At 48.7% G+C, this 12,552-nt stretch overlaps 2 protein-coding genes across 2 annotated transcripts; both read right to left on the bottom strand.

The window, feature by feature from the left end:
• Positions 1 to 3,136: 3,136 nt before the first annotated feature.
• LOC123452460 lies at positions 3,137 to 7,227 on the bottom strand. The gene is made up of 5 exons (XM_045129111.1): positions 7,022 to 7,227; positions 4,566 to 6,913; positions 4,319 to 4,471; positions 4,044 to 4,221; positions 3,137 to 3,948 (listed from the first exon to the last, which is right to left on the bottom strand). The coding sequence occupies exons 1-5, from the start codon at positions 7,185 to 7,187 to the stop codon at positions 3,296 to 3,298; spliced, it is 3,498 nt and encodes a 1,165-aa protein (XP_044985046.1). The 5' UTR covers positions 7,188 to 7,227; the 3' UTR covers positions 3,137 to 3,295.
• A 1,443-nt stretch (positions 7,228 to 8,670) lies between these two features.
• LOC123452463 (uncharacterized protein At1g01500) lies at positions 8,671 to 12,237 on the bottom strand. The gene is made up of 3 exons (XM_045129112.1): positions 12,037 to 12,237; positions 11,003 to 11,720; positions 8,671 to 9,331 (listed from the first exon to the last, which is right to left on the bottom strand). The coding sequence occupies exons 2-3, from the start codon at positions 11,675 to 11,677 to the stop codon at positions 9,098 to 9,100; spliced, it is 909 nt and encodes a 302-aa protein (XP_044985047.1). The 5' UTR covers positions 11,678 to 11,720; positions 12,037 to 12,237; the 3' UTR covers positions 8,671 to 9,097.
• Positions 12,238 to 12,552: the final 315 nt, after the last annotated feature.

Below are 12,552 nucleotides of genomic sequence, written 5' to 3'. Positions count from 1 at the left end.
TGACTCCACTTCAAGGGTATTATAGACTTTTCACTACTCATACCATATATAAGCTGGAAAAACAGGCAGAGAAAAGAACTGGCTAGCTTATTTTCACAAGCGCTTATTTGGAGCTTATTTTCATAGGAGAGCTAAATTTGTTTGGCCCTAAGCAGCCTCCAAAGCTGCATAAATCCACAAAATTTATATATTGCATTAGTCGGGCGTCGCAATGGAGAGCGTTCGATAATTAGCTTGTTTTATAAATCGTCCAAAGGTTCCAAGCAAGGACCCTCATCCGAATCCACATAACGTGGCACGTCTCTACCGGTCAGGCCATCAATTCGTCAAAAGAGATCAAATAAGCACGTGTGGCACCACCTACCAGGCTACCACTTCCATGAAGCAACTCCGCACGAATTATGCCGAAACACACGAGAAGAAATGCCCAGAAGAATTTTGATTCGAAAGTGGCTATCTCATGACGGAGAGTTTCATTGTGGCCGTAGAAGCCCATAATGAGCATGAGAAAGCTACTGAGGGACGAGTTTATGAGCACCCCTCGTGCCGCCTTGGAGATCCACCTACCCAGGCAAGGCTCAACTCGATAGTGACTCTTGGAGACATACAAATGAAGATGCGACACCGAGAGTCTGGAATCACTAATGGTCTCCCCAAAGGGGTGGAGCAAGTCCCTAATCGATAATTCAACATGTTGGCATTGCTTTGACGCCTGGTCTCATCACACCCCATGACCATAATCCCGACATATGTTGGAGGCACAGCAAGATATATTTGAGGCTCATAATATCTGCGTCAGACCCTTCGTCCATCATGATGGTGTCGTCTGCGTATTCCAGCATAGAGTCCCCTCGAGCTACGAGGTGAGGACCACTCATCGAATGTAACCGGATGCCTTGGCCTTGTCAAGGTTCGTGAAAAGAAAGTCCAGGACCATATTAAATAGGAATGGGGAGAAGGGTTCTTCCGAAATCACCCCATAGAAAATGGGGAAGAACGGCCCTACCTCGCTTTTAATATTGACGGTCGTGCGACCACTAGAGACAAGTTGCATGACTCCTTGGAGAGCAACACTTTCCTAAGGATGGACCCATGAATAGTGTTTGTAGGCCTTATGGAAGTCAATGTTGAGAAAAAGGTCAATCAACTGAGCGCGCCAACCGGTTTGTCACTGGCAGCGACTACTGATAATCTAGTGGATGACTTGATGAGTTTCTCCAACTGTAGGTATTATCAACATCAACATTGCGTGATAATGTGCTATATACTCGACAACCTATTACATAGGGAGTTCAAGTAGCTACATAAGAAATCCTTTAATGCTTCTATAGGAGAATTACTGTTCATGCGAACCAAGTCATTTCACACTCCAAGTTCTCCAAATGCCCATTATGATCATGTCTCGGATCTCACTCGAACACTACTGCAAAAACAACCTAGCGGTAGTGAGTGAAAAAGTCCTAGTGGTGGACGAGGAAGTGAAGGGCGCCCGCCACTGATCTCTCGTCACTGCTAACATGTTATCAATGGCATGCACTGTGCAGTAGTGTTATCAGTGGGGTCATCTACACTAATCCACCACCGATAAAATGTGTGGCGGGTCTATTCTCACCCTCCATGGATAAATTAATAAATAAGGCTGTTGAGGTAGCATTTTGCTGCTATGGCAGCATTGTGCACATAATACATGTATATTACATTCATACTTAGAAGAAATTGTGAAACATTGCAATATTACATTATTACCCATCGTTACATGCATGCATATTGTTGACTTATCCACTGGTTAATTAGTATCGTGAATAAACATCACAAGATTTAACCATTCGACATGTTCATCATGTGTAATAGACAAGACATACCACCACAAGAAACACCAAAGAAAAATGCGACAAATCACCTATTCACCCGAGATCGATGCAGCTCCATCGTTAATATGAAGTTTGGCGGACCTTCAAAGTAGCTTGCCAAATGTAAAAGTGATTGTTGTTGAAAGAATCTAGTTGTGGCCGCACCCGAGACACGTCATTGGAATCCAGATTTGGCTCCCCACACGACTAAGACACCGAAGGAGAAAGCCATAATTGTCAGCCATCAACCACGAACCCATCAGACGATCCATCCTCGAGATGCTGCCAATTCAGGCCGCAATCTCCATGCGCTCCTAGACTATCTTCCAAGGTCGTCCACACCGTCACTAGAGGAAACATTGTTGCAACGGTGGAGCTCGAGGACACAAGTCCATCACAAAAATGCTTCCACTTGAGCCCGAGAGCCCGTCCCGGCCGCTCCTCCGCCCCGCCCGAGAGCCCGTCCCGGCCGCTCCTCCGCCCCGCTCGATGTCGACCCTCCGCCCCGCTCTTCCGTCCGCCCACTCGCCTCCGGGCCTGGAGCCGCTGCTCCGCCCTGTCCACTCGCCTCCTGTCCAGAAGCAGCTGCTCCTCCCGTCGCCGCCCGACTCCTGCCGTCTTCGCTCTCTCCTTGGCTCCCAACCCACCTCAGCCTCCTGTCCAGCAGCAGCTGCTCCTCCCGTCGCCGCCCGACTCCTGGCGCCGTCGCTCTCCCCTTGGCTCCCAACCGACCTCTGCTTCCGCCCCACGCCGCCACGCTAGAATTTGCTCATGCGAGCTCTCCTCTCCTCTCTGTCTTCTCTGTTCCGAGTTCAACGTCTATTTTTTGTTCAGGGGTGTTACGGACATTTTAGCATACAACTCGTCTCATAATCTTGGACCACAATCTCGGAAAAGAACTCGACGATTGATTTTGCCTGATTATAGGGGAAGCTGATTTTGAGTGAAGTTTTCCAAAAGCTGATTCTAGAGAATCAAAAGCTAAAAAAGAACTGGACTTTATATTGTGTTTGCGCATTCAAGGGTTGAGTGTATGTATATATGTGCATCTGCGTTTGTATGACGTTTCTCAAACAAAACTAGACGATCCTATATTAAGTTTGGGTTTAGGGGACAAATACACACGTATTTACTTATATCAGCCAAATATACACATATTTGAGATTTCGTCGATAGTTGGGTGCCGTCTCCGCCCTTGTTTGGTTTGCTAACTGCATGTGCTAATACCACCTCCCCACACACGATTCCTTATTACTACGAAAAACAAAACATGTACGAGTAAAAAATACACGAGCACACAAACATTTCTTTATACACTGAAACCTCACAGCAATTACTTACAGCGAATACACGTGGTGCAGATCAAAAAATTATCCTAACCCAGTGAGCTTGACCATTCTAAAAGTCTCATCTCCTGCTGCCGCACTCCACCTCCACCGCTCCACTCAAGCCACGCAGGGACAACAGCCATGCCGCACCGATACTCCGATGAGATCCCTCGCCACGTCGGTGATGATGCCGCCCAGTATGTTCTTCTCCAGATCCCTGACGACGTCGGCCTTCTCCAACGGCAGCTCCCACACGCGGTTCCACCCGAAATCCCACGTCGAGTTGGCGTCGGGGTGCTCATTCTGAATGTCACCCTCGAGTATCCTACGCAGGTTCTCGGCCGCGCCATTGTCGCCCTGATGCCGAGCACTCTTGGACTTGGACATGTCCAGGCTCTCGACGTCGCCGTCGAGCTCTCTGACAAGGTCGTCGAGGTATCGCAGCCTCGGGTTGGTGCCGCGCGCCACGCTGACCTCCTCCATGGCCTCGCTCCGTTTGCCTTTCCTTCTGGTCACCTCCCGGGCCACGTCGGAGAGGAGTTCGTTGCCCTTGTCCGACCAGTTCGGCGCGCTGGCGACGTCGTCCATGAAACTGACGGGGGCATCAACTCTGACGATCGACTTTGCGGTTTCGAGCAAGTACCGATCCTTTACCAGCAGTCTCATGAGCAGCAGCTGGTTCTCTGTCAAAGAATCGCATGTAACGACATGCGTCTCCTGATCCTGCTGCAAATTTTCAGAACTGATGGACCCTGTGGTGTGATCCGAGCCTGCAATAAAAGCGTAGGGTTGTCCATTCAATGGCTTTTGAACAAAGTGTCAATTTCTTCAGTTTACTACCACAGGACATCAAGAATATGCATACCGTCCGTTAGTTGCTCTTTCACTATCATTTGTTGCTGTTGTTCCTCCATCTCGGAAAAAGTTTCCGGTATCACTATCATTTGTTGGTCTCGTTCTTGTTGTTGCTGCTGTTGTTCTTCCTCGGCAAATGTTTCAGGTAATTCTGTCGCCTCATCAGGTGTGTGGTTGATCTGTTCATCCTGCATTTTACACCAAGTTGCACGCTTCATTAGAATGATAATAAATTTTTGCACACGCAGATTGTTTAAGCAGGGTGTCTAGTTTGGATAAGCTTACATTTGTCTCAGGAATCGTACTCTGATTCAAGAACTTCAAATCCTCGGTTAGTTGCTCTTTCACTATCATTTCTTGCTCTTGTTGTTGTTCTTCCTCGGCAAATATTTCAGGTATCTGTGTAGTCTCACTCGGTGTGTGGTTCATTCTTTCATCCTGCATTTCACACCAAATTCCAAGCTTCATTAGAACGATAATAAAATGTGTGCACGGAGAGTTTAAGCAGAGTGCCTAGGTTGGACAAACTTACATCTATCTCAGCAACTGCGCTCTGATCCAAGAACTTCAAATCCTCACTTGCCTGTACAACACTCTCAGCAGGAACTGTAGGATCACTAGTTCCTTCAGTTATTTTCTGCAAAGGTTTGTCCAAAGAAGCTGCTTCGGCTGTGGTGCTGTCTCTCACTACCATTGTCGATGGTTCCGACAAACCGCCTTCGCCTTTCGTGCTATCTGCTGGTTTGCTAGAACTGATAGTACAATTTACATTTGCATCTACTTCATTCTCCTGTTGTGCCACTACAGTGTCAAGCTTCTTTCTCATATGTCCTGCTTCTGACAACGATAACTTCTTGTTTTCCAACTTCCGGCTCGGTGTTTCGCTCTGCTTTCCCCGACAATTCTGCGGTTCCCTCGGTGTTTCAGTTGCTTTCTCAGTAGACCCTTCAGTTATTTTCTGTAATGGTTGGTCCAAGGAAGCTGCCCCGGCTATGCTGCTGCCTCTCACTACAATCGCCAATGGTTCCGACAAACCGCCTTCGCCATGTGTGCTATCTGCTGGTTTGCTAAAACTGTCATGTTCTTTTGCATGTTCTTCATTATCCTGTTGTGTCACTAGATTGTACTCAGGCTTCTTTCTCATATGTCCTGCTTCTGACATCACCGACTTCTTGTTTTCAGTCTTCCGGCTAGGCGTTTCCCTCTGTGTTTCCCGGCGATTCTGTGGTTTCCTCGCCGTGATCTGTCTCTCTACATGTTTACTCTGTGCTTGCTTTCTCATCTGATCAGCCTTCACATTCTTTCCTGCAGCCTTGGTTTCTGCAGTGGCAAGGTTCTCCTTGTTAACCTTCTCCCTCGCCTTCCTCGATTTCGCCTCGCCGTCTCTCCCCAGCAACCGTCTCATGCCAGTGGCCTGCTTCTTTCCAACTTCTGCCTTCTTCACTTGAGCAGTCTGCTTCTCTTCCTTGACAGGTCTGTTGTCTGAATTCTTCCTGAATCTTTTCAGAAAATCCATCCTCTTACCCGAATCGGCACGGCACCCGACATCGACGGAGTTCTGCAGCTTGATTTCTTCGGCAGCAGTCTTGTCCTCATGGATGATCCTCTCATCAGCTACCTGTCTTTCATCGGCTCCTCTCTCTGCTGCCACCATCTTTCTCAGCACCTCCCTCATGGTTAGCCTTCCTTGCTTGCTATTACCAGTTGCAGGGTGTGATGAACTGTTCGACAGTGCAGCAGCACCCATTTCAGACTCCCCAAAGTTTGTCATGCCATTCTTCCACTCCCCTGCCAACACAATCTTGTGCTGCCCCTTCTCTGAAGCGATGATCCGTATCGGCAATTTGCGGTCCATCGCGTTTCCTCTGACCTCCATTCTTGGCGCCGCGGCTCCGGGTTTCACAAACCTCTCCGTCCCCTTGCGCTCCGCGGCGGTCGTCGTCGTCGTCGACGACGGCAGGTTCTCCAGCCCCATCAGCTTGGCGATCACGCTGGGCATCCTCACTTTTGAGCCATCCTTTTCACCTCCAGAAGCACTGTTGATCTTGGAGCTGCCTGGACTAGACTGAATAACTGACCTACTGTCTGCACTCTCATGGCTCTGAAATTTGTCGTGGACAACCATCTGCATGGAAGCATGTTTGCCGTGCTCAGCATCAGAATCTTCGTCGACGATCTCCTCGATCCTGGCGGAGCGCGCCGCCGGCGAGCTCTTGCGGTTCTCCTTCCCCTTGAGCCCGCTCCCGGACCCTTCCATGTACCTGGAGGCGTCCTGGAGCATGACCAGCATGCTCAGCGCCTCCTCCATGTCCATGGACCCTCTGAAGAGCTTCTTCCGGGCCTCGTCGTCGGGCCTCCTCCTCCCACCGGAAGAATACGCGGCCATGAGCATGTCGTTCAGGTCCTGCACCCCGATCGCCACTTCGCCAGCGTGCGCGCCTGTATCTCCTCCAGAAGGCGGCGGCGGCAGGAGGTAGCCGCCGCCGCCGCCAACGCCCAGACGGGCCGCGTCCGGCTGCCGGAAGAAGACGGAGCCGTTGCGCGCCACGACCTCGATGTTTCGGAGCTTCCCTCCGTCGCTCAGCGCGAGGGCCAGCGCGGCCATCTGCACGTCGACACCGCTCGCGACGACGGCATGCTCCGGCTTGCCGCCGCCCGCGCCTCCTCCTCCTCCCTGGAACGGCACGATGGCGCGCGCGTCGGCGTCGGCGGCGGCGACAGGGCGCACTCGCCGTGGCCTGGCGGCGCTGGCAAGGACGGCATTGCTGGTGCTGGGTTGTCTCGGTGTCGTCGTTGCTTCTGGCCTAGTCGATCGAGGGGCAGCAGCTGCCTGCTGCGGCCTCTGGCTGGGAGCTGGCCTCTGAGAATTCGAGCAAGCATCTGCAACAGACAGCAAAATTGAGTGATCAAACTTGCATCCATTGGCAGATCGTCGCGGGCGCGTGAATGGACATTCAAAAGCAAGAACAGAGTGCAAAGCAAACGTACCCCGAGACGCGGTGGCGGTGGCGGCGGCGGTGGACGCCGTGCGCTGCTGCTGCTGCTGCGCCGACGGCGAGCCGAAGCCGAGCCTCTCGCGGCGTCGGCGGAGGTCCTGCAGCATCTTCTGAGCAAAGTCGGAGCCAAGATCAGGCACCCTGGCGCTGGCGGCCATGCCTCACCTCACCTGTCCGCCACCAAACCGCACCGCAGCGCACCATGAAAGAGAACCAGCGGCCGGGCAAGAGAGGTCTAGGTTAGGTGCCGTGCCCTGAAAAACACAATGCAGCGCCGGAGTTGTTTTCGTCGGGTTGGTGCGTCGTCCCGCGTGGTGCGTGGGCGTGAGAGCGCCCCGCCACGCCACTCGCCAGGCCTCTCGTTTTCCTCCGGCACTTTCCGAAGGGCTTTCCCGACGTGACCTTCCGTCAGCGAGAGGCCTTCCTTGGGGAATGGGTCAGTGAGGTGGGGTGTCTCGTCCCGGGCCGGGAGCAGAGCAGTGTGCAGCTGCGGACTGCGGTGGACGGATGCTTTCAGGTGGTGGTGAGGGCAAGATTGATTGCCGTGGAAGTTACTTACATGCGTATGATGCCTCTGCCGCCTCTTCTCTGTCCGGTTTGGTTTGCATCTCCGGTTCACCCGCATTCCAAGCAAACCACCACCACCACCCAAAAGCAGACGAGTGTCCATCTATCTGCTGCATTCGGGAATAATCACCCATAATCCCTGTCTCTGGCTTTTGATCAGTAGGTGGTAGTGGGGGTGGTTAATGACTTAATGCCCTCCTTTCTCACCATGATTTGCAGACAGAGTATGTGCAAAACGTAAAGCGGTTCTGGTTGTGACATTGACAACAACAAAAAAAGATACCAGTACAATTTTAAATATAAGGTACTACTACTACTAAGCTTTTAATTAATTAATTAAAGAAAGAATGTACTACTAACATTTACCAAAATTTTAAATTTGAGGATGGTTGGTTGAGCCGTTTGGCCCAGGCATTCTCAGTACTGCACGAGCCTTGGAAAGATGCTCACGTTTTGGGGCTGTACAAGGCCGCACGGTTGATTTTTCAGTTAGGATTGATGATTAAGAGACGGTTATGCTACACCATCTACGGTTTTAAGGGCCTACAGCGACCACCTTAAATACAGTACGACTTACCATCTATCAGAATATACTAGGCTCGTGCCCATACTAGGGTAGTCGTCAACAGTACCTAGCAGCTAGTACTGGTCAAACATTTCTAATTTTGGCCACTGATATATAGACAAATATCATCGAAAACAGACAAACAAAACCCACTGAATATGTGGCAATGATTATGTGTCTTAACAGACCTTCGTACTTTTAAAACCTCGATCTTGAAACCATCAATCAATATCTAGATCAACATAACAGATGTGCTAGTACAAAACACTAGCTATTAATAATACAGCAAGTGTGAGCTGAGTTTCACACCTTTCTTCTGTTCTGGAATCTGTCTGGTTTTACATTTTTGGTTTATAAACAAGACACACCTTGCACCATACCGGCGCAAACTGTACAAAGATGAAGATCCAGCTCGCTAGATGACATTTCGAAACAAGATGGACATAGTGGTGACCAACACAAACCTAAAAGCGACCGAAAGTCCGAGAAAAAGCTCAAAGCAAACCATATGACACACATAACAGGCCACCTAATCGAGTTCTCCCTGCACAAACAAGTCATGACTTGCAACAGTTCTTAGGTGCAACATCACCCTCAAGACTAACACTGCACTTGCCGGTCACCTAAGTTCCTTCATCAATACATTTTAATTCAGAAAGAACCATCTAATGCTCGCAGCAACATCAAGTGGCTCGACCCGACTCTTTATTTTTTTTTTCTACTATACATACACATACTCGCATTTACATACCTCAGAGGGACAAAAATGGTTGGCAGTGCACACAAGGAAGCATCGAATACCAGGGCGGTTGCGGGAGGGAAGAACAGAAGGCCTCACTCTTCTATCACTAGCACGGGCAGGAAGATGGGCAGTCAGTTTCCTAGGAGGACCAGATAAATACACGCCTATATTTGTGGGATGGGAAGCGTTGGTCATCAGGGCAGTCGCCGCCTGAAGTTCCTGCTGGTGCCTTGGTATGTCCGGACCAGCAGGCCGACACCCAGCCCGACGCCCACGCATATGCCGAGGCCGATCCCGACACCAACCCGCACGCCAGCATTAAACCATGAAAGCTCACCATCCTCGCCCTCTAGAAAGTCCTGCCTCGAGTACAGGCTGTTATAGTCGTCCATGTCTGTCTCGAGCTTGGGGTCCTGGAATTCTGATACCTGAAACGGGAGATAGGAAAGAAAACAATACTGTCAAATAACTGCACGATATATAGAAACTAAATTAGAGCATGCACTAGTTGTGAATTTTCACAGGATTGCTAACCAGCACATACAGGTGGTCACCACACGTCATTAATATAGAAATCCAAGTTATCCCAGTAATTTGGACTTGGTGCTCAACAGAGATGACAGTTAATAACTGAATTGTCACCAGTCTAACATGCATACATAGAAAGAGCATGTTTGGTATTGTTCTTACAAAATAACAAGTAAATGTCACTTGATGCCCTTCAAATAAAAGAGTTGGGTCAAACCAAAATGAATACTTGTATCATGGCACCAAGAGAACTGCCACATAAGCATTTGTCTGGGTACCAGTCCCAGTCAACCAATGGAATTTCTTCAGGAAAAACATTGCCAAACTGATTTTCATTCTTATGGCCTTACTGTGCTGTCTTGCTAGAACTCAAGCATTTGCCTAATTGGCACATGTACTTCGGGACAGCGATGTCCTCTGATCCATAACTTGAGAATGCCAAAGTAGTGCATCTAGAAGCTACAATGTACAGAATAAAGATATTCTGGCTAGGATACCTGAGGAATCAAAATGTAAACCTCATGCTCTATGTAGGATCAAGATGGACAATTTGGCTTGTAGGTAACTAAGGAAGCTGAAAACTGATGTGATGCACGGTATATCCATGAATCTAAAACTGCTGCCATGAGGTAGAAACCTTAATACCCTCTATCCAGTATCCATACACATGTATAGTGATTTGACTTAAAAGTAAACAATAGTAGCATCACTAAAAAACTGCAATTGACATTTCATGGGTGCAGATCTGAACTAATGGACTTGAGCACTGCAAATTCTCAACGAGATCATGCCTTAAGGTACAATACAATATGAATCAGCTGCCTAAGTTCCTAGTTCCAATGGGCATACATCTATTAGCCAGATAGTTTAAAAAAAAATTACAATCATACACCCCTGTCAATGTTTAGTTTCTCCTGCAGTCCATTCTGTTTAATGAGTATGCACGGCGCAAATGTCCAAATATGTGCCACAAAAAGAAGTTTCATCATGAGATATGTATTTTAGTAAATTATCTCCCATCCTCACAAAGGAATAATTAGCAGAAAGTCAGAAGCAACATTCAGAAAGAAAATATTGCACTTGCACAACATAATGCAATGGGTATCATGCGCAAGCCATGTATATAATGGGGTTACTTGGCAATATCATCAACATCAGAAATGGGTACAAATACGTTGGTATTAATTTAGAGCACCAACATGAGGACACATACATACATAGGTAAATAGGAGCTTATCTATCTTTCTGAAGTTAAATTTTAATTGTGCATACTACTTGCAGGAATAAGTTTTCGGGGTAAACTGAATATGACTAAATGGTCTATATAAGCAAGAAATGTTTCCAGAGAGGATACGTTTCAATTGTTGTTTATCATAGCAAATATTCCACAGGCACGTCACCGTGGTCCAAGAAAAATGCCGATTAAACCAAAATAGTCCAGCACTCCCCCCCAATATGTTTTAAGCCCAAATGATTGATCATACAATATTAGGTTAAAGGGACAAGCATGAGATCAATCAGATGACAGGGACTTTCAATAATGGTGGCTCTGTGGATATGTAGTGAAGTACCTTTAAAGAGTCCCCGTGTGAGTTCTCTGTATGTAGTTCAGTTGCTTCATTCTCGGGGATAGAATCCAGCTTTAGTTTCATCTGGGACTTCCTCCGTGATATAAACTGGACCGTCTTGGTTAATATAATTGGTGTGCCAGAGAAAGTGCCAGCGACATAAACCTCGACAACAGGATGCGCAGAGTCTGGGCCCGTTGACATCTTCCCCTTCAAGAAACCGCTAGACGATGCCGAAGAATGACACTTGATATTCCATTTCTTGCTGCTGCTCTTCGGCTCCCCGACCAGTCCGTTGGCATTGCACAGCTCCAGGTCCCCGGTCAGCAAGAGGTCGTTCTTATCAAACACCTGAAACCTCACGCTCCCCGTCATCCTTATGCTGTCCGTGCTGACATAAGTGGCCTCCTCGGTCTTCTTGTCGATCCTGTCCCTTCTGAGTGACGACGAGACGAACTCGGTGTGCATGCTGCTGCGCCGGCCGTTGACCTCGATGACCGTGTCGGGGGACAGCGGGATGTGGTTGAGCGTGAGATGGTCCGGCGCGGACTCGTCCACCATACAGTTGCTGACCCTCACATAGAATACCTTGAGGTCTAGCCAGGGCGAGGACCTCGACGCGTAGAGCGGGTGCATGATGATCTTCCTGGCAGCCTCGAAGGCCACCCCGTCGCCCATCTTGATCTTATTATTAGTGCACCGCCACTACCACGAGGAAGCGCTGTACAAGATAAATTTTGGGTTAGTACAAGAAGAGGTGGGTTTAAGTGACATAAAAATCTTATAAGAAACTCCATCTAGCAGCCTAATTTTAGCACGAACACGGGATCAATTTATTGCATAGAACATCGAGCATCAATTCGATTGAGAGCAAGCACAGGGGGCATGGGAGCTCAACCGAGACCAGGAAATTTGGGAAATTACACACAACCGGACGGATCGGCGCGTCCATCCCAGAGAGGAAAAATCTAATTTTTAGATTACCCATGGCAAAGAGGAAAAAAGAATGGCAGAACGAGCAGGTTAGGGTTCGTCACCAGCAAAGGGAATCGATCCCTGGGCGGCGGGCTCCGGGCGGATCGCCACCGCGCACCAGCCCGGTGGAGCCGAGGAGGTGGGGGCGGACGGCTAGTCGGAGAGGAGAGGAGAATCCCCTCCCTGTCTCTGGTGCTTGGGTGGACGGAGGGCGTGCTGGCTGGGGGAGGGATTGCGAGAGGAAGAGGGAAAGGGAAGGAGGATAAGCACTTGGGGAGAGGCCTGGAGGGGGGTATATTCGATATTTTCCGGGTCGTTTTTGGAGCGTCGGGATGGTCTTGGCTTTGTCCAAGGAAAAAAGTGATAATGTGGTTGGATTGGAAAATACTTCTTCTGCCACATCTTTCTGACCGTTTGACTTGGATTATATATACGTTCCAAATTGTCAGCTTCGTATTGTGTTTCTTGCAACTGGGCTGTACACACGGATTTTAACGCTTTTTTTTTCTTTTTTTTTTGGAGAAACATCAAAAATATTCATAATCAGTCATCATAGTATAGATGACAGATGACACAAA

This window comes from Hordeum vulgare, chromosome 5H (genome assembly GCF_904849725.1).
Source record: "Hordeum vulgare subsp. vulgare chromosome 5H, MorexV3_pseudomolecules_assembly, whole genome shotgun sequence".
Lineage (NCBI taxonomy): Eukaryota > Viridiplantae > Streptophyta > Magnoliopsida > Poales > Poaceae > Hordeum > Hordeum vulgare.
This window is presented reverse-complemented; position numbering and strand designations above follow the sequence as displayed.

Bases quoted from the DNA above. Each gene is read 5' to 3' on its own strand.
- LOC123452460 (XM_045129111.1), bottom strand. From the start codon at position 7,187: ATGGCCGCCAGCGCCAGGGTGCCTGATCTTGGCTCCGACTTTGCTCAG. The intron at 4,472-4,565 runs GTAAGTTTGTCC...TGTGAAATGCAG, and splicing joins GCGCAGTTGCTGAGATAGAT to GATGAAAGAATGAACCACAC. The intron at 4,222-4,318 runs GTAAGCTTATCC...TGTAAAATGCAG, and splicing joins GTACGATTCCTGAGACAAAT to GATGAACAGATCAACCACAC.
- LOC123452463 (XM_045129112.1), bottom strand. From the start codon at position 11,677: ATGGGCGACGGGGTGGCCTTCGAGGCTGCCAGGAAGATCATCATGCAC. The intron at 9,332-11,002 runs GTACTTCACTAC...CTCCCGTTTCAG, and splicing joins CACACGGGGACTCTTTAAAG to GTATCAGAATTCCAGGACCC.